The 19,482-nt window shown below is 36.4% G+C and overlaps 1 protein-coding gene across 2 annotated transcripts in view; it reads left to right on the top strand.

Moving 5' to 3' along the window:
- The window catches only part of DHX29 (DExH-box helicase 29), a 45,268-nt gene that overhangs the window by 1,313 nt on the left and 24,473 nt on the right, over positions 1 to 19,482 (top strand). For both annotated transcript variants that reach the window (XM_015085578.3, XM_015085577.3), the window contains exons 2-10: positions 6,131 to 6,204; positions 7,604 to 7,717; positions 9,724 to 9,853; positions 10,570 to 10,712; positions 12,663 to 12,788; positions 15,602 to 15,728; positions 16,492 to 16,650; positions 18,341 to 18,506; positions 18,764 to 18,887. In XM_015085578.3, the coding sequence (XP_014941064.1) occupies positions 6,131 to 6,204; positions 7,604 to 7,717; positions 9,724 to 9,853; positions 10,570 to 10,712; positions 12,663 to 12,788; positions 15,602 to 15,728; positions 16,492 to 16,650; positions 18,341 to 18,506; positions 18,764 to 18,887 (1,163 nt within the window). The remainder of the gene's footprint in view (positions 1 to 6,130; positions 6,205 to 7,603; positions 7,718 to 9,723; positions 9,854 to 10,569; positions 10,713 to 12,662; positions 12,789 to 15,601; positions 15,729 to 16,491; positions 16,651 to 18,340; positions 18,507 to 18,763; positions 18,888 to 19,482) is intronic.

The following is a 19,482-nucleotide window of genomic DNA, read 5'->3' as shown; positions in this document are numbered from 1 at the left end:
TGTAGTATTCCTGGCAGAGTTAAGAAACTCCATGTGCAGAGATGGTGAGTGAAGAAAGAGCTTGGGTCTTTGAGGTCCTCATGGAATGTAAGCTTTGCATAAGAGAAGATGGCAGTAAAGAAGTGTACACTTAGCAAACTTTCACCTACAAGGTGAATAAATCATTGCCCCACAATTTATTGCAACATTTTAACTACCAAGTTTTGATGCTTGTAAATACAAATACATAGCATTTCTCTTTGACTATTATTCTGTGGCTCTTTTCCTCTGAACCAGCCTCTTTTGGATTCTCTTGTCTTTTCTGATATGCCTCTGAATTCTTTCAACTCTATAATCGTTTGTTGTATTCTTTGGCTTCCTATTCCTCCTGCCCCAAAACGTGACCCTCAATGAAGGTGTTAGTCTGTAACAGTATAGTTCTCCATCTACAGTCCTTCTAGGAGAGTACTTCCATTACTAATTCTGTCTTTTTCTTTGTAGATGATTCCTCACTCACTCTGTCTAGTCCTGGTTTTTATTCTAATCTCAAGTCAGCCATTTCCATATTTACGTGGACCTTTTGACCCTATATTGCAAGCCTCTCAAATTTAACATGGCTCATACTAAACTATCCTTCTCTCCTGACACTAGCTTCTATGATCTCCTTGTTTTTGCTTTTCCATATTCCTTTTTATTCAATGTTAATAATTACTTTTAATGTCTTCCTTTCTTCCTCACATCGAATCTCTTGCCATGCTTTATACAATCTTCACTTATCTTCTGTGTACACCATTTTCACTTTTCATGTGTACACCATTTTCACTTTTCAGCACTTTGTGCTGTTCATGCATCAGTCTAGGTACTCATGAATTCCTGGAGTACCAACAAAGCTTTCTAATGGGTCTCCCTACCTCTTATTTTTCTTCCTCTAGTTTGTCTTGCCTGCAGTCATCAGATTAATATTGAAGAAATGCTGCTTTGTGCATAGCACTTCTCAGTTTCTTTCACAGCGTCTGCACTGACTTTGTGATTAAGTCCAAACCGTTCATCTAGCATCTAAGACCCCTTTTCCAGCCTTGTTACTAATTCCTGTATTTACCTATAGCAAATCTAATGTATTTTCATTGTTCCAAATGCAGGTATTGACTTTCTGCCTCCTTGTATTCTTGCCATTTTCTCTTAACAGAATGCCATCTGTCCCAAACACATCTATCCCAAATAGTGAAATCCAATAACGCCCTTCCCAAATGTCAAGAGAGAAAAAATGAGAGGTCGTCTATGAAATTTGTAGGAAAGATTTTATAACTAAGTTCATATATATAGCACTGAAAATAAATCTGCTGTGCAGACTGTGACATGATTTTTTTTCTCTTTGGGTATTTTTATATAATATGATAGTAGGCCTGCTTTGGAGGAAAAAACATTATTTCTGAACTTGTTTTAGTTGTTAATGTAAGTGTAATTGTTCTACTGCCCTTCAACTCTTTTCAAAAATTTGAAGGATTGTACATAGCATTACTTTCTGAAAATTGTCCTGTCACATAGAAGGAGAAAATCTCTTCTGCCATGAAATGACTCTTGGCACAATTCTCAGTATTCTCTCACTCCTGTTTTTTTCACTTCATTTGTCCATCAGATAATTTTTGAATTGCTACTATGTTCTAGGCAAGACTAGGCCCTGGAGATACCACATGAACTGATCAAGGGAGAGGACTAACAACTGTAAGGCTGGCGTTTGTGAAAATCCTTAAGCCTAGCTGAGATGTAAAAATCCTAAGAGGGAAACAAGACTAGGGGGACTAATGTCATGAGTTAACTCATAAAACCATGTTAAATATTTTTCAGGGTCATCCAAATAAAACAAAAAGTGCGACAAAAATCAGAAAAGTGACTTGGTAAAGAACGAATTGAATAGTAGAGTCTGTTTTTGCTTAGAACAGGGATGGCTTCCCTGAGGAAACATCTATGCTGAGGTGGTTTGAAGCATCCAGTTATTAGAAGATCTGAAGACAATGTTTGAGGCTGAGGAGACAAGGGCAAAGGCCCTAAGATGGGAACAAGCTTGGCATGTTAACAAAAAAAATAAAAAAAGAAGAAAGTCCATGGGTAGAATGAAAGAGAAGGGGCTAGTGTTGGCATTAAATGTAAGAGAGACCTTAGGTAATTTACATGTTTAAAGGATTAGTCAGGTGGCTCTGGTGGTATGGACTTCCTCACAGACCCTGACTGCTCAGATTGTATCGTTTCATCCTCATTTATTCTCTAGATACCCTGTATTTCCCTTTCGCAGTTTATTTGCATAGTTACTTAATGCCTCCACTAGTAACTGAGCTCCATGAAGACAAGGACTGCGTCTTATTTATCCCTGTTTAGATCCCTTACCTGGTTCACATCCCCTTACGAATGTGTACTATTGGTCAGAAAGAAACCAAAATGCCTCAGTACACCTGTCACCAGCGCTAGCAACTCAAAGTGAGTGTATTGGCAATAGTGGGTCATTATAATCACTCTGTGATACAAAATGCAATACATTATAAAAGGAATATGTTGTGAAAGAAAGAGGAGTTAGCAACAACACATTGATTTTTTGGCTGGTGTGGTTTTTTTTTTAGCAGAGTCATCTTGAGGAAATCACTTTTTCTGTGCTTCAACTTTAATAAATATTTTTTAAAATAGTGTGCTGTGTTCTATGAACTATCATTTCTAAATTTGAAATCAATAATACTTTTGCCTCAGATATACTGTACACTAACATCCTTATTTCCAGTCAAATTTACAATAACTCCCTCTGTCTGAAACAGAAAACCACAGTTTATGGAAAAATGTCTTCAAGTAGCTATCCTAAATCCTGTACACTTTATTTGGCAAAAGAGTGGGACCCATCTTTGTTCCATGGCCTATTGACTTAGAATTGCATTTGAAAATAGAGTTACTAATTTCTAAGTTTGAGTTACTATTTTCTTCTGGTGCCTTCACTTTTTGCTAAATAACACATTAGAATCTGGCAGTTACATGCACATTCTGAAAGTTGGCGGCTGACAAGAAAGGAGACTACAGAATCACCAAGTAGAAAATTAGAGCAGTTTTGGGGGAATTGAGTAAGCTCATTCTTCTTACTAGCTCTGCAGGTTTCAAGTTAAATTATAGATATTCATAATAACACATTATAAAAAGGTTTGAATTTTCTTGATGGTACTGTGTATATAACAGGAAGCATAAATATATTTTGGGAAGTTTTCCATAAATTGTTTAAGATGCATTTCAAATTCTGAAGGTTTCGTTCGCACTCATTAAAACTCTTATATGAACATGTTTTAAGAAGAAGAAGAATTCGAAATAGAAAGGGCCTTACTTGATTTAATTGGTACTTTCTCTGTGGCAAGATCTCATTGTTGCCTTAGTTCCTTGGCCTATTGATTAAAATGAAAACATACCCACTTTTAGAGACCTTTAATTGCACCCACTGAATGTGCAGCAGTATCTGTGTGCATTCCCTCCCTGGTTTTCTGGGGACTCAGCGCTTCTTTTATTTGCCCTCTGGAAGTTCACAATATAAGCTGACTTCTAAGAAGTGATATGGTTGTTTGTCTTAGGGAGAGTGGTTGGAGAAGACAAAGGAGAGCTTATTTCAATCTTCAACACAAAAAATTATTAAAGGAATTTATAGTTTCACCTTCATCAGTAACACATCAACCTTGAATTGCTTCTCAGTATAGTCTTGGTAATAAACTGCTCTACCATCTGTACCTTTCCCAAAAGGGTTATAATTGGATCCCCTCAGTGGTTTTTGGGACTTAGAAACTCTGATTAGTATGCAAAATTTGTGAATAAGTTTACTGCAAATGATGAGACTTCACAGAAATGGTTAAGGACTACTGATATGTACTCGCATTTATGACTATTGACTTGAGTTTATGAGCAAGGTTACTGGAATTAAAGTTTAAGACTACAAGATAAGGAAATTAACCATAATGTGCCAGAATTGTCACTATCTTTTCGTATACTCCAGGTAACCTTGGGTACTTCCTGTAGAACTAGCATAGATTCAGGGAACCACTGATGTCTCTAATTCAGACTGCCCAAATGTAAATAGTTACTCTGAAAAACTTTTTTCTTTTAAATTTTTTTTCAATGTTTATTTTTGAGAGAGAGAGACAGAGCATGAGTGGGGGAGGGGCAGAGAGAGAGAGAGGGTGACACAGAATCCAAAGCAGGCTCCAGGCACAGAGCCCGACGCGGGGCTTGAACCCACAAACCATGAGATCATGACCTGAGCCGAAGTCGGACGCCTAAGCAACTGAGCCACCCAGGCACCCCAAAACTTTTTTCTTTTGAAATGGCTAATTATATTAAGTAGCATCTTGAAAGGAAAACTCTAAGTCAACAGAGACCCAAGTTTTTGACCTTTAAAATCATAAGAAGCAACTTTTAATGTTTAGGTTTCTCTCCGAAAGTTAAAAAAAAAAAATCCTTACTTTGAGATTTATTAACAGCAGAGTAAGTAGACGTTATAAGATTCTAGGAGTATTCTCATATAGTAGTGGTTTGTCAAGTGTGTTCAAGGGATCCTGTGGAATTCTTGAAACCTCTCTGTCAGGGACTCCATGAAATGAGAACTGTTTTCATTAATCTAAAATGTTATTTGCCATATTTGCACTCATTTTCTCATGAGTGTACAGTGGTATTTTTCAGTGGCTACATGATAATAATACAGAAAATTGAATGGAGAAACCAGACATTAAGAGATTTGCAAAAACCCAAAACATTTTTTTGGAGGGTTTGGAAAATGTAGGTATTTTTCATAAGAAGTATTTATATTATAGTGGGTTTGTTCTTTTTAATGAATTAATGAGTATTTAAAAATTTTTCCTTTTTATAACATGATGTGTATCAGTGTTAGAATTCACATAAAAAGTATTTGGGATCGTCACTGATTTTTAAGAGAATCAACAGATCATGAGACTAATGGTTTGAAAATAGTATGTGTTCCTTCATGGTTACTCGTTAGAGAACTGATGATATGTATAGTGTTTCTCTTGGCTGGAACAGACTTGACAACTGTAATGGGTTTAGTAGTATCATTCCCACGCCCCCACCCCCATCTCCCCAAAGTTCATTTCTACCTGGAACCTCAGAATGCAACCTTATTTGGAAATAAGATCCTTACAGATAAAATTAGTTAAGGATATTTCATCTCGAGATGGAATCATCCAGTGGCTAGTGTCCAGAGAAAGGAGAGAGATATGCGAACACAGACACCAGGGACTAAGGCCATGTGAAGCCCCATGTGTAAAAGGCAAACAAGGCAAGCAATTCCTGGGATTACCAGAAGGATTACCAAAGGATTCTTGTCTAGAACCTAAAGGGAGCATGGTCCTAGTGACAACTTGATTTTGTACTTAAAGCCTCCAGAATGGTGAGAGAATATGTTACATTTGGCCAACCAAGTTTGTGGTAATTTGTCCTAAGAAACTAGTACGGCAACCCTTGGACTCAATAGGAGAAGATGAGGGGCGCCTGGGTGGCTCAGTCGGTTGGGCATCCAACTTCAGCTCAGGTCATGATCTCACAGTTCGTGAGTTCGAGCCCCGCGTCGGGCTCTGTGCTGACAGGTCAGAGCCTGGAGCCTGCTTCCGATTCTGTGTCTCCCTCTCTCTCTTTTCCCATCCTCCACCCGTGCTCTGTCTCTGTCTCTCTCTCTCTCTCTCTCAAAAATGAAGATTAAAAAAAAATAGGAGAAGATGACAGGAGCTGCTGCCTCATTTATACTTTAGGTGGGAGTATTTCTCTTCAAAAATAACCATCTTCTCTGCCAAGAATCTAATATCCTCTGAGAGATCTTGCTTCAGTTAAGTGCCACGCAGAAGAGCATCTGACTTTAAAAATATAAAGGGGAACATAGATTTAATTTAAAAAATATACATGCCTTTGCTCTTTGTAAGTAACTTGTTAACCTTGAGAATGCTAATTGGTAAAATGTTTGTGAAAATTTAGAGGCAGTATTGCTGACTTGTAGATTGAGTTATTTGGTGAAGTAGGCAATAGAGAGGTGAAATCAAATATTTAATGTTTAGCAATTTTTAGAGAAAAAATAATGTAGTAATTATTAATGATTAAACTGCCTTGACTACTTGTTGTCTGTTATATACAGGTCCGAAAATTTATAGTTTTAATTCTACAAATGATTCTGGAGGTCCTGCAAATCTGGATAAATCTATTTTGAAAGTGAGTACTGAGGTCTTGAGTCATTTCAAGAAATGTTGTCTTTGAAAAAGAAAGAAAAATGTTGTCTTTTATTCTTAAATAAAAGAAATCGTGTATTTTAAATTTTTGTAATAAATTAATTGCTGATTTGTACTAAATAGATGTAAATCATAACATATATGTTGAAAGCCTGTAGGAACTTAAGGAAGATGTGGGTAAGATCCAAATTAAAAAAAAAAAAAAATTTAATGTTTATTTTTGAGAGAAAGAGGAGGGAGAGGGGAGAGAGAGGGAGACAAAGAATCTGAAGCAGGCTCCAGGCTCTGAGCGGTCAGCCCAGAGCCTTATGAAGGTCTCAAACCCACAAATCATGAGATCGTGACCTGAGCTCAAGTCGGATGCTTAACTAGCTGAGCCACCCCGGTGCCCCAAGATACAAATCTTTAAGGATAGCATATGCATCCTTTCAGACCTGGTTTAGTGTACATTTCCAGCCTCCTTTCCATTATTCTTCTCCACTTAAAATTTTAGTTTAAATCTCATTGTTCCTCCAAATCCCGTGTGATTTTATGACTCTAGGCTTTTGTCAGTGAACTCTCTGCTTAAAATGACCTGCTTCTCCTTCTCCATTTGTCACCTCTGGAGCCTCTAAGAAGTCCTTCATAAGTCACCAGTTTTTCTTGTGGTCCCATTTTTTTTTTTTTTAATAGTTGCCATGCTGGTTTACAGTGTATCTTTTTATATAGGTTTCCTGTGCTAGACTGATTTCTGTAGTACGTTTTTGAGCATAGATCATGGTAGGCATTCAGTAAAGATGTGGTAAAGGAAAGGTACATGTTTGTAGGTACATGTTTGTGTATTCTGAAGTTTAAAGTTTGGAAAGAACATATGAAACAAAAAAATGGAATACAAAGTGGCTAATAGAAAAACAAGATCAAACATTGGGAGCCAAAAGAATTTGTGTTACCTAATTATTACTATTTATATAGTATTTATTTTTATTTGATATGTGTTCTTTTTAGTGTAACATCCATTCTTTAAAGCTGTTTGCTTGGGGTTTACGTTAAGCAGATTCCTGGGCTCCATCCACAAGGATTCTGATTCAGCTTTACGATTAAGCTTAGGAATCGGTCTTTATGATAGCAGTTCGAAGACAGTGCAGCTTCAGAGGGTTTGTAAGAGGATTTCTTCCTTGCCATATGTTGCTTTTTTCATATCCCATTTTTTTCTTAAATATGTGGTACAGATATAGTCCAATGGCGGTCTAAAATATAATAATTATTTTACCTGATTTTAGCTTAAATTCTTGGATTGTTGGCAGGGATACAGAAAACTATGTGATTTTCTTCTAATCATTTATTTATTAAATATTATGTAATAATTTAGATTCTAATTGATAGGACCTTTTTGGCTTCAACAGGTGGTAATTAATCACAAACTAGAGCAAAGAATTATTGGAGTGATAAATGAGCATAAAAAGCAAAATAATGACAAAGGAGTGATTTCTGGAAGACTTACTGCCAAAAAATTACAGGTATTTTGCAAACTTTTTTTTTAAGTTCTGTATTTTTTTTTATGTTTATTTATTTATTTTGACAGACAAAGAGTGCATGCATGAGCCGGGGGGGGGGGGGGGGGGGGCGGGGGGGGGCGCAGAGAGACAGGAAGAGAGAGAATCCCAAGCAAGCTCCATGCTGTCAGCACAGAGCTCAACACAGAGCTCGAACCCACAAACCATGAGATGATGACCTGAGCAAAAATCAAAAGAGACGCTTAACTGAGCTACTTAGGTGCCCCCACTAAGTTCCTTATTTTTAATGGAGCATTTTTAAGCCTGTTCTACGTTGTAAGATAGTGAGATAAAATGACTTTTTCAACTCCGTTGAGATTTTATGTAGATCATTTCCATCTGCAAAACTAGGGAAGGAATTGTGCCATATACAACTACACACATTAAAATGGTGATGTGAAAACTAAATTACATTCCACAAATTATATTAGGCTCTATAGTGGGCACTTTGCTTACATTTTCTCTGACACAACAATACCAGAAGATACTTTGCCCCATTTTTCAAATGAAGGAATCAGGGCTTGGAAAGATTACTACATAAGCTATAGTCTGCAGTTGTTAATGAGTAAGTAGTAGAGTAAGCACAGTCTGGATTTGAACCAAATTCTCTTCAGCTCTGAAGATCATGCTTTAGAAAGTATGTTAAGATGCTTTCCTTTATAGATGAACATGTTCATTGAAGCACTAATCATAAGAAAAAGAGAAAACATCCTGAGTGGCCACTAATAGGAAAAGGTATGATTATGATACACCTACCTAATGAAGTATGTAACTCTTGTAAGTGATGAAGAGTTTCTGATAACTTGGGAAGATGCTTATGTTACAATGATTAAAAAAAAATTTTTTTAATGTTTATTTTGGGAGAGACAGAGCATGAACAGTGGAGGGGCAGAGAGAGAGAGGGAGACACAGAATCAGAAGCAGGCTCCAGACTCTGAGCTGTCAGCACAGGGCCCGATGTGGGGCTCAAACCCACAAACTGCGAGATCACGACCTGAGCTGAAGTCGGATGCTTAACCGACTGAGCCACCCAGGTGCCCTGCTTATGTTATAACATTAAGTGAAATTTGTTTTCACAAGATCAGAAAAATGACTGATAGGAAACATACTACATTGCAAACAGTATCGTTGGATAGTAAGAATATGAGCAGTGTCTCCAGGTCCTTTTATTTATTTGTTTATTTATTTTCTAGGTCCTTTTATTTACTGTTTTAATTTTTTTTTTTTAATGTTTGTTTATTTTTGTGAGCAGAGGAGGGGCAGAGAGAGAGGGAGACACAGAATCCGAAGCAGGCCCCAGGCTCTCAGCTGTCAGCACAGAGCCCAGTGCCAGGCCCAGACCCACAAACCGTGAGAACATGACTTGAGCTGAAACTTGACGCTCAACCAGCTGAGCCACCCAGGCACCCCTTGAGGTCCTTTTAAAATTTATCCATAGTTCTCAAATTCTCAATCTGGTAACCATATTTAACTCTTCTAACTAGAAGGGAGAAAAGATATTTTTGAAATTATAATCTGTATCAGAATTTCTGGTTTAAAATGAGTGGGCTACTGTGTGGCCCAGTAGCTTAAGCATCTGACTCTTGATTTTGGCTCAGGTCATGGCATGAGTTTCAGTCTTGCATTGGGCTCTGTGTTGATAGCATAGAGCTTGGTTGGGATTCTCTCCCTCTCTCTCTGCCCTCCCCTGATTTCCCTCCCTCTCTCTCTCTAAATACATAAATAACCTTAAAAAATTTAAATGAGTGGGAGAGGGGCACCTGGGTGGCTCAGTCAGTTAAGTGTCCAACTTGTGATCTTAGCTCAGGTCTTGATCTCAGGGTTGTGAGTTCAAGCCCTTGATTGGGCTCTGCGCTGGGCATAGAGCCTACTTAAATAAATAAATAATAATAAAATGAGTGGTAGAATAAAATTAGTAATAAAAGGAGAGAAAATTGACAGAATGACTTTTTTGCATTTCCCTCTTACAGGATTTATACATGGCTTTACAAGCATTTTCATTTAAGACTAAAGACATTGAAGATGCTATGACTAACACACTCTTGCAGGGAGGTGATCTCCATTCTGCCTTGGATTGGCTCTGTTTAAATCTTTCAGATGGTAAGTAGTATTATCATTAAAGTCTTTCATTTTCTAAAGCCCTTCTGAAATTCAGAATTTGTGATATTTGTATCAAGCTCTACTTAAAATTTTTTCACTGTGTTATAATTATTTTTTGAATGTTCTTACCCTTTCCTGCTCTTTGTAGTATATTCTCAAAGGTTGTAGTCCATGCAAGAAGAAATTTTTTGTGCATTACTTTCAGTTGTCAGTAGTCATTTTATAATGTACTTCATAGAACACATTTTTAAAGTTTGCCTACCTGTTACCTATCAGACTGTCTCTCCTGGTTTTGGTTTAGAAATTTGGGCCATCTGGCTTTGGATAGTTTTAATAACCAGAGAGTCAAGGTTGTCATCTTTAGCAAGAACCTAGAGTGCAAATTGCTTGCATGACTGATTAAGGATCCTGCCATATACTGTAATAGGCAACCAAAGAGTTGGGAAGGGTTCAAATCTTTTTTTGAAAACTTAGGAGCCTAACACATTGAGAGTGAAATAAATGGCTATTTAGAGGTGGGCTGTCATCTGATGAGTGTTCGCACTTTGACTTTGACAATAAAGTCAGATTCATCATAGGATTTCTATTCTTGAGGAGATGAGTGTGGAAGAAAATTAGGTGCTCTTTGTTTAGCCAGGATTTTTGTGTATGTTTGATGAATGTGTATGTTTATGTTTTATATATCATATGTATTTTTTTTAATCCCAATTTTTAAGATGCACTTCCTGAAGGATTCAGTCAAGAATTTGAAGAGCAACAAACTAAAAGTAGGCCAAAATTCCAGTCTCCTCAAATACCAGCCACTGTTTCACCTCCATTGCAACCTAAAATCAAAAAACCAGAAGATACTAAGATTAAGGTAATTTAAGAATTAAACACATGAAGTTGTATAAAATCAGAATAAAGTGCATTATAGCAGTTTATGAGTAGAAATACTAGGTTGCAATAATGTTTTTGCTTATTGAAGAGAATTAGTTTGCCAAACTTTTCTGTCACGGTTTCGGTAGTGTGTTGCTGCATAACAAACCACCCAAAAATTTAGTGACTTAAACCACCAGTTTATTTCTTTTGATTCTGCAGTCTGGACCAGGGTCAGCTGTTTAGTCCATCTGTTTCCCAAGGTGTCTTACTAGGCTAGAATATCCAAAATGGTTTCTTACTTATAGGACTAGTACCTCAGCTGGGGGCTAACCAGGCATCCTTCTTTCCATGTGGCTAACTTATGTTTCCTCATATATGATGGTCACAGGGTGGTCTGATTTACTTGGCATCTGGCTTCTAAGACCAAGTATTTCAAGATGATAAGCCCCAGTCTATAAATTTCTTACCAAGCCCTAGCTTGTATCTTGGTAATGTTTCCTTGGTTGAAGCATATCACATGGCCAATTCCAAAATACGTGTGGAAGGGGATTACAGCAAGGAGTCAAGACTGGAAGGTATACTTCATTAGGGTGTTATGCTTAAATACACTGCGTATCACAAAACCTCTGTGTTCATGAACCTAGAGAACATTATGCTAAGTGAAATAAACCAGTCACAGAAAGATAAATACTGTAGGATTCCACTTAAGTGAAGTATCCAAAATAGCTAAACTCTTAGAAGTGGAAAATAGAGTGGAAGTTACCAGAGGCTGAAGGGAGGAGAGGGGAAAATGGGGAAATGTTGCCTAATCATTTAGTTTCAGTTACACAAGATGAAGAAGTTCTAGAGATCTTTGTAACATAGTGCCTATAGTTAACAGAACAACATTATGCACTTTAAAATATGTTCAGAAGATAGGTCTCATGTTATGTGTTCTCACCACAATCACCACTCCCTATCCCCACCAATCCATGTGCACAAAAGAACACAAGGAAGTTTATAGAGGTGATGGATATGTTTAGTATCTCGATTGTAGGTATCGTGAATGGACACATATGTCCAAACTCATCAGAATGAGTTTATGTATATATTATGATAAGTTAATATATAATTGATATATTAACATGTACATTAGATATGTACAATTTTTTAAAGTTTATTATTTCGAGAGAAAAAGCATATACATGTGAACAGGGGAGGGGCAGAGAGAAGGAGAGAAAGAATCCCAAGCAGGCTCCACATGGTCAGCAGGGAGCCCGAGACAGGGCTTGATCCCATGAATGGCAAGATCATAACCTGAGCTGAAATCAAGAGTTGCATGCCCAACTGACTGAGCCACCCAGGCACCCCAAGTATGTACAGTTTTTAAATATATGAGTTATACCCCAGTAAAGCTTGAAAACAAAACAAAAACAAAAATCTGGAAGCATTATCCCCATAAAACCACTATTTTTAAGGAATAGCAGTAGTTGGTTTTTTTGTTTTTTAAACATTTTATTTTTTGAGAGAGAGGGAGAATGAATGTGTGATCAGGGAAGGGGCAGAGAGAGAGGGAGACACAGAATCCAAAGTAGGCTCCAGGCTCTGAGCTGTTAGCCCAGAGCCTGATGTAGGGCTTGAACCCACAAACACGAGATCGTGACCTGAGAAGAGGTTGGATACTCAACCCGACTGAGCCACCCAGGTGCCTGGAGTAGCACTAGTTTTTAAAGTTCTCCTTATTGTTTTGCCTCTTTATATAGACATACCTTTTTGATTTTGAAAGTTTAGACTTCTTAAAGCAAGGTGTAATTCGTTTGTCCTTCACAGAACAGTATATAATATGATTTTATGAGGTTTACGTGTCTCCTGTTTCTGAGTGAAAAAAAAATAGTAAAAACAGGGACACTTGATAGTTTGACACCTTTTTCTAACTTTGGTTTTTCAGATATTTGTTTTTCCTTTCTAGCCAAAAAAGGAAGAAAAAAATTTGGAAGTAAATATGAAAGCATGGATTTTGCAGTATGCTGAACAGCAAAATGAAGAAGAAAAGAGTGAGAATTCTAAAAGTTTAGAAGAGGAAAAATTTGACCCCGTGAGTTAGAAATTTGTATTAGGCTTTTAGGAGTGGATGGAAAGGTTAAGCAAAATAAAACCTAAAAGTAACAAAATAAAAATGGCACAAAGTAACTGCTCAATAAGTGTTACTTACGTTTCCTCCCATCTTTAAACAGATAATCATCAAGTACTTTTAAATGATTATCATTTGTAAGAAGTATCCTAAATTCCTTGGATAATAAAAGAAAGGCACGTTTCGTTACAAAAAAATCCTTAGTCTGGTCAGAGAAACCTAGATATAAGAGAAACTAAAAATGTAAGGTTACATGAAAACAAGTTGTAGGAAGAAAATATTACAATACGTGTCTGACAGTAGACTTTAGGATTTATAAAGTTTTCAAAGGACAACAGATACTTCACAAAAATAGACATATGGATAGCCAGTAAACATGTAAAAACAATTTCAAGATCACTAGTCATCAGAGAAATGAAAATGGAAACTGCAGTTAGATCCTATTGTATATTCATCAAAATGGCTACTATTAAAGAGATCAGTAATACCAAGTGTTGGGAGTGCATGGAGCTGCAGGAACACTCAGACATTGATTGTGGGAGTATAAAATGGTATATCCACTTCAGAAAACTGGCACTTCCTTAAAAAGTTAAACATACACTTAGCCATGTGACAGAACAGTTTCGTTCTTAGGTATTCATTCAAGAAAACTGAAAACATGTCCACAAAAGACCTGTACACAAATGTGCATAGCAGTTTTATATTCATAATAGGCAAACACTGCAAGCAACTTTCCAAGGCATAATCCTTGAATGAAAGAAGGGAGACACAGATGACTACATGTGTAATTATTATATTAAATTCCAGATAAGTCATCCTTGCTAAATCAATCTCTCGTGACAAAAGGCAGATCAGTAGTTGCTTGAGTCCAAGGATAGGGAAAGAGGATTCACTGTAAGGCAGCATGAGGAAACTTTTGGGGATGGTGGGAATGTTTTTTATCTTGATTAGGATGATGGTTAAATCAATATATATATTTATGAAACACATTCACCTGTATACCTAAATGGGTGCATTATATGTAAATCATACCTTAATAAAATTGGTTTAGAAAGAGAAAAGGGAAGTTGCAAAACACCATGTGTAGTATGATGAACCCATTTGTGTAAAAGAAAAAAATATAGATATGTGTATTTTCATTCTATATGCACAGAAATGATATGGAAAGATACACGAGAAGCTATTATTAGTGATTAGGACTGGGGTGGTAGAATGAGAGGGACACTTCTTTTTTTATACTCTTCTGTATCCTATACGTATTTTTTAAACTCTGTGCCTATATTAAACTAATATAAGCAAAAAGAACTTAGGACAGTATGAGTCTCCATTAAGGGTCAAAGAAGAGGTCTCTTTTGATTAGAACATTTGGTCAAGACTGCAAGAAGAGACGGGGAACTTGAAGGGTGCCAAGTGTGCATGGGCAGTAAAGGGAAGATGATCCATATGAGTAAAATAGTGTGAACAGTGTACAGAAGTGGATTGTGCAATGAGCCTTTGGGTATTAAACAATATATGAATATATACAGTGTATACAATGTAGATGAGTACTGACAGGAAGGAGTAAACAAGTGAGTTTAGCTGAGACCAGAAGATTTTGATCCCCAAAAAATGAATTTGACTTTTTTTTCTTGAGAAGAGCTTCTCGAAGTTGGGGGCAGGTGAGTTACAAGAATTTGGTATTTTAGGTCAAAATTAAAGTGCTTAGTTAAAGTGGTTTGGAATATTTAGTAGCATTCAAGGTGATTTGGAAAGGATAGGGAAGCCATTTGGTAGCTTTTGCACTTCCTCAGGTATGAAATAATAAGGCTCCAAATTGGTACTGGAATTGGAAGGCAACAGAAACATTTAAAGCCAGAACCAATAGAAAGTTTTGGTTTACTGAGTAAAGAAGTTAATGAGCTAAAGACAGCAAGAGATTTTCAGGTGGAGGGACAGTGGTATCAATGGCAGAAATAGGAATGATGGAAGAATGTGATTTGGGTGAACAAGAGGTACAGACAGCTAATGCTTCTGTTTACACTGTATCAGTGTGTTCTACACAAAGTGGTTCCAGGCTTAAGCTCGATGTGCTGCCTTAGTTGATCTCTTTTCCATTCATGTTAACAGTTGTGTTTCACAGCAGCATTATACATGCCCTTATCTTCACCTTGTGCCTTGATGCTTCTCGTCTGTACTTTGTTAACCCAAGGAAAAAAACAAATTTGAGTTTAATTTTAAACTGCATCTAATGTTTGCTCAGCGGAGCTAGTCCTTAAGTTTTATAACACCCATTTTACCAGAGGCCTTTTTTTTTTTTAATGTCCCTATTTTCTACAAGAAAGAGAATATGGAAAGGTAACTTTCAGATGAATATTATTATATTATTATCTACACAATCCTTTTTGTAAATTATAAAATGTATAAAAACAAAATACTTCCTTTTTACAGAAATGAGCTTACTTAACTTTTATTCTGTAGTTTTTAATTTTGTTTAACATGTCAAGGAAATTTTCCATGTGGATCACCCTCATTCTTTTGGTAGCTCATTTTTTTTTCTAATGGCTGACAGATTTTCTCTGTAGATGAGTACCTTTGATTTGCAGTTTTTCCTCTTCTGTCACTACTACCTACAAATCTGCACCTTTGTATTATTTCTCTGTGAAAAATTCCTAAAAGCAGATTTGCTGGATCAAAGAATAAGATTAAAAGATCATAGGTTTTTCTATAATAAACTGACAAATGACTTAACTGATTTTGTTCTTTTTTAAATTTCTGAATCAATATCTTCTTTGGAACAGAATGAAAGGTACTTGCACCTTGCAGCAAAACTTCTGGATGCAAAGGAGCAGGCAGCTACCTTTAAACTAGAAAAAAACAAGCAAGGCCAAAAAGAGGCTCAAGAAAAAATAAGGAAATTTCAAAGAGGTAAACACTTAAAAATTCTTAGGTATATAAATGTCTCTTCTTTTTTTGGCTTTCCTGGCATGGAGGTTGCCTCTTTTTGTCTACTCTTTCCTAACGGTTTATACCTGGGATTGGTAGGCTTTCTGTAACAAGGCAAATAATAAATATTGTAGGTTGTGTGGGCCATATAGATGCTCTCACAACTACTGAACTCTCCTGTCACAGCATAGAAGCAGCCACTGGTAGTATGTAAGTAAATGGCTATGTTCTCATAAAACTTTATGGATACTGAAATAGGAATTTCATATAAATTTTCACATGTCACCAAATACTTCGTATATTTTTCAACCAGCTAAAAATACCAAAATCATTTTTAGCTTATAGGCTATACAGAAACAGGCAGCAGGGCTGGATGCGACCCATTGGCCATAGGTTGGCAGCCTCTGAAATATACCATAAAATACCATCCTCATTCAAAAAGGAGAGTCAGGTACACTTCCATGAGCATTCATGTCTAATGAGTATGTTTTTCCAGACCTTCTACATCTGTTAAATAATTCATTTAAAACATTTTAGTATATGATGTGAAAATAAATTGCCTCTGACTTCTAGCATAAATTCCAAGTAGAAAGTGTTGAATAACTGGCTGCAAGGAAAAAGAAAGAATGCTGTTGTGTTTTTGTTGTTGTTTTGTGGTTTTTTTGTTTGTTTTTTAACCGTCTCTGCAAAGTAAAGAGACATAAAAAACAAATACAACAAAGCACAATTTTTTTTTTCTTGGTAGAAATGGAAACTTTAGAAGACCATCCAGTATTCAATCCAGCCATAAAGATTTCACATCAACAGAATGAAAGGAAAAAGCCTCTTGTAGCCACAGAAGAAGAAAGGGCTTTGAACTTTAACTTATTTGAAAAATCTGTAGCTGCTACTGAAGAAGAGAAAGGTAAAACAAAGGGAAAGGGTTTTGAGGTGAAAGTAGTAAAATGTCACTGAAAATACAACTGAGAAATTGTTAGTTTGCATTCTAGCAAACTACATAAGCTGGCAGTAAAGTTACGCTTCCACATGCTGTCTTGGAAAAATAATAATTATAACTTTCGTAGCATTTTGTGATTTTAAGTATCTTGTTTCAGTCTCATCTCTTTCCAGTCCATCCTCCAAATTCCTGCCAGAATTATTTTCCCTAACCTATCTAAATGTGATTTCCCTGTTAAAAACCCTCAATCAGTAGTAAGTCCATACTTATCACGGCATTGAAGAGCCTTTGCATTCTACCACAATCTGCCTTCCCACTTTATTCTCCCAGCTAAGTACTGTAGCCGCAACATTCTCTAGAACATGTGTTATTTCATGGCTCCATGATTTTGCTCATTCTGTTATCCCCTACTTGGCCAACCTTACCCTCGCTTCAAGGTTAACTCAAACAGCCCTAAGAGGACTCTGCCATGAGTACTGCCTTGCCACTGGATGTGTGTAATGGTGCATTTATTTGTGCTAAGTAAATTATTGATATAGCTTGTATGATATTTATCTGTACTACAGTCAAGTCCTGTGCTAAATTGTCAGTTTTTTAATTATATATTCTTTGATAAATATTTATTGAATTTTTATTGTTGATAATGTCAGTTGCTGTATGTACGGTAATTAACAAAATAACCTAGTCCTTGCCCTCTTCAAGTGTATGGTCTTGTAGGGGAGATAAGCATTACCATATACACAAATATTTAATTATAAATTGTGATGTAAGCTATCAGAGCAAGAATACTGGTGTTTAATATTAGAGATAACAATGGGGCTGTTGATTTGCTCTGAGATCTGATAGATGATTAGGTGTCAGCCCAGTGATACCTTGGTGGGAAGAGCCACCTTAGAAGGAGGGAGACAGTACATTGGAAGTCTAAGGTAGAGAAGACGAAGAGCAGACTATTCAACAGAACACTATGATAGGAATGTTATATATCTGAGCTATCCAGTGTGATAGCTACTAGCCAAATAGGAGTAATGGGCACTTGAAATGTGATTAATGCAACTGAGAAACTGAAAGTTTAATTGTAATTAATTTAGATTTGTTCATGTGTGGCTACTGCCTCTGTACTGGGCCAAGCAGGCTTAGAGCATTTGAGGAAGTGACTGCCTGCCTGTGTGGCTATAATAGAGTGAGCATGATAAGCAGAGATGGACCATGAAAAGGTTTTAGGCAGTGGTGAAGAATTTGGACTTTATTTTATACATAATGTGAAACCAATGAAGGTGGCGGTGGCAGCAGCAGCTGTTAAGCAGAGAAATGACATCTGATCTATATTTTTTTCAAAAGATTACCCTTCCTGTGTGGTAGCCTCCCAAATACTATAATTCAGAGTACCCTGAACAATTCATCACATGGTTAGTTATCATAGATATTTTATAAGAATGGATGAGTTACTCAGGATACTTTTTTTTAAAGATTCAGATATTTAGTGGTTTTATCCATTAAGAGAATTTCCTTACATCACTCAGAAGAGCAAACTTTTTTTTTTAACCTATTCTCTTCTAAAGGTCTTTTACCAAAATTGAGAGGACTTTGATCATTCAAAAGAGACTACACATTACCACATGACAATTTTTAAAAAAACAATCTTTGTCTATCATTTTAGAGAAAAAGAAAGAACCTCATGATGTAAGAAATTTTGACTATACAGCTCGAAGCTGGACTGGAAAATCTCCCAAACAATTTCTGATCGATTGGGTCAGGAAGAATCTTCCCAAGAGTCCAAATCCTTCCTTTGAAAAAGTTCCAGTAGGTAGATACTGGAAATGTAGGTATGTTTTTTTGGTTAATTGAATGAACTTTTAGAAAAATCTAAGATGAAAAATCTGTTTCTTACATGTTAAGTAAACATATTTAGGAAGCTCTCTTATTTCACATCTCAGGTTGATAGTGCTGATACGTTATCTAGTACAGTGTCTTCATTAGAAATATTTAATTAATTAATGTAAACTTAGGCTCAGTGTGAATGGAATTCTGACTTGTTTTTACTTCATTAATTTTATTTTAAAAATCTTTGGCTTCCTTGTAGGGTAAGAGTAATCAAGTCTGAAGATGACGTACTGGTGGTATGCCCTACAATCTTAACAGAAGATGGCATGCAAGCTCAGCACCTGGGAGCAACTCTAGCTCTGTACCGTTTAGTGAAAGGGCAGGTGAGACTTTTTAAATTGATGTGTTTCAAAAGTCATTCGTGGAGTAGTGCACGTACTGTACTTTGCCAACATAAAACTATGAGCATATGGAATGTAGTATTTAACGATGGCCTTCGGTGCCAGTTTTTACTTAGCACTTCTTCAGATTAATCCTCGTTAAATGCTTACTTATGATTTTGACTGCGTCTTGCCCCTAAACATAGCTTCGTCTTTCTGTCCTTAGACCAGAGGCTCTGAACCATTTCACTGGTCTAGTTTTTCAGGCTGTGCTATTTTATGGATTAAAAATAGTTGTTCTAGGTTGGTTGAAGTAAGGAGAATTTTTAAACAGTTTAATGCTTATTTAAATGTTATGTCTCTCTTGAATGTTACATTTTTTTCTCTCTTTTGAAAAGTTATAGAACTTAGTTCCAGTTTTCAATTTTAGAATATATGAACTATAAGCTTTCAGGTTAAAGAAAGATTGAAGTACTTCTGAAGGAAGCTTTTTTTTTTTTCCTGGATTGTTGGATTGTCAACATTTCTTTTTTGCAATAAATACATGTTCTTCATGGGAAATTAGAACCACTGGAAATTTTAGACCCTGATGAAGTGG

This window comes from Acinonyx jubatus, chromosome A1, assembly GCF_027475565.1.
Source record: "Acinonyx jubatus isolate Ajub_Pintada_27869175 chromosome A1, VMU_Ajub_asm_v1.0, whole genome shotgun sequence".
Taxonomy (NCBI): Eukaryota; Metazoa; Chordata; class Mammalia; order Carnivora; family Felidae; genus Acinonyx; species Acinonyx jubatus.
Note: the sequence above shows the minus strand (reverse complement) of the source record. Positions and strands in the feature narration are given on the sequence as shown.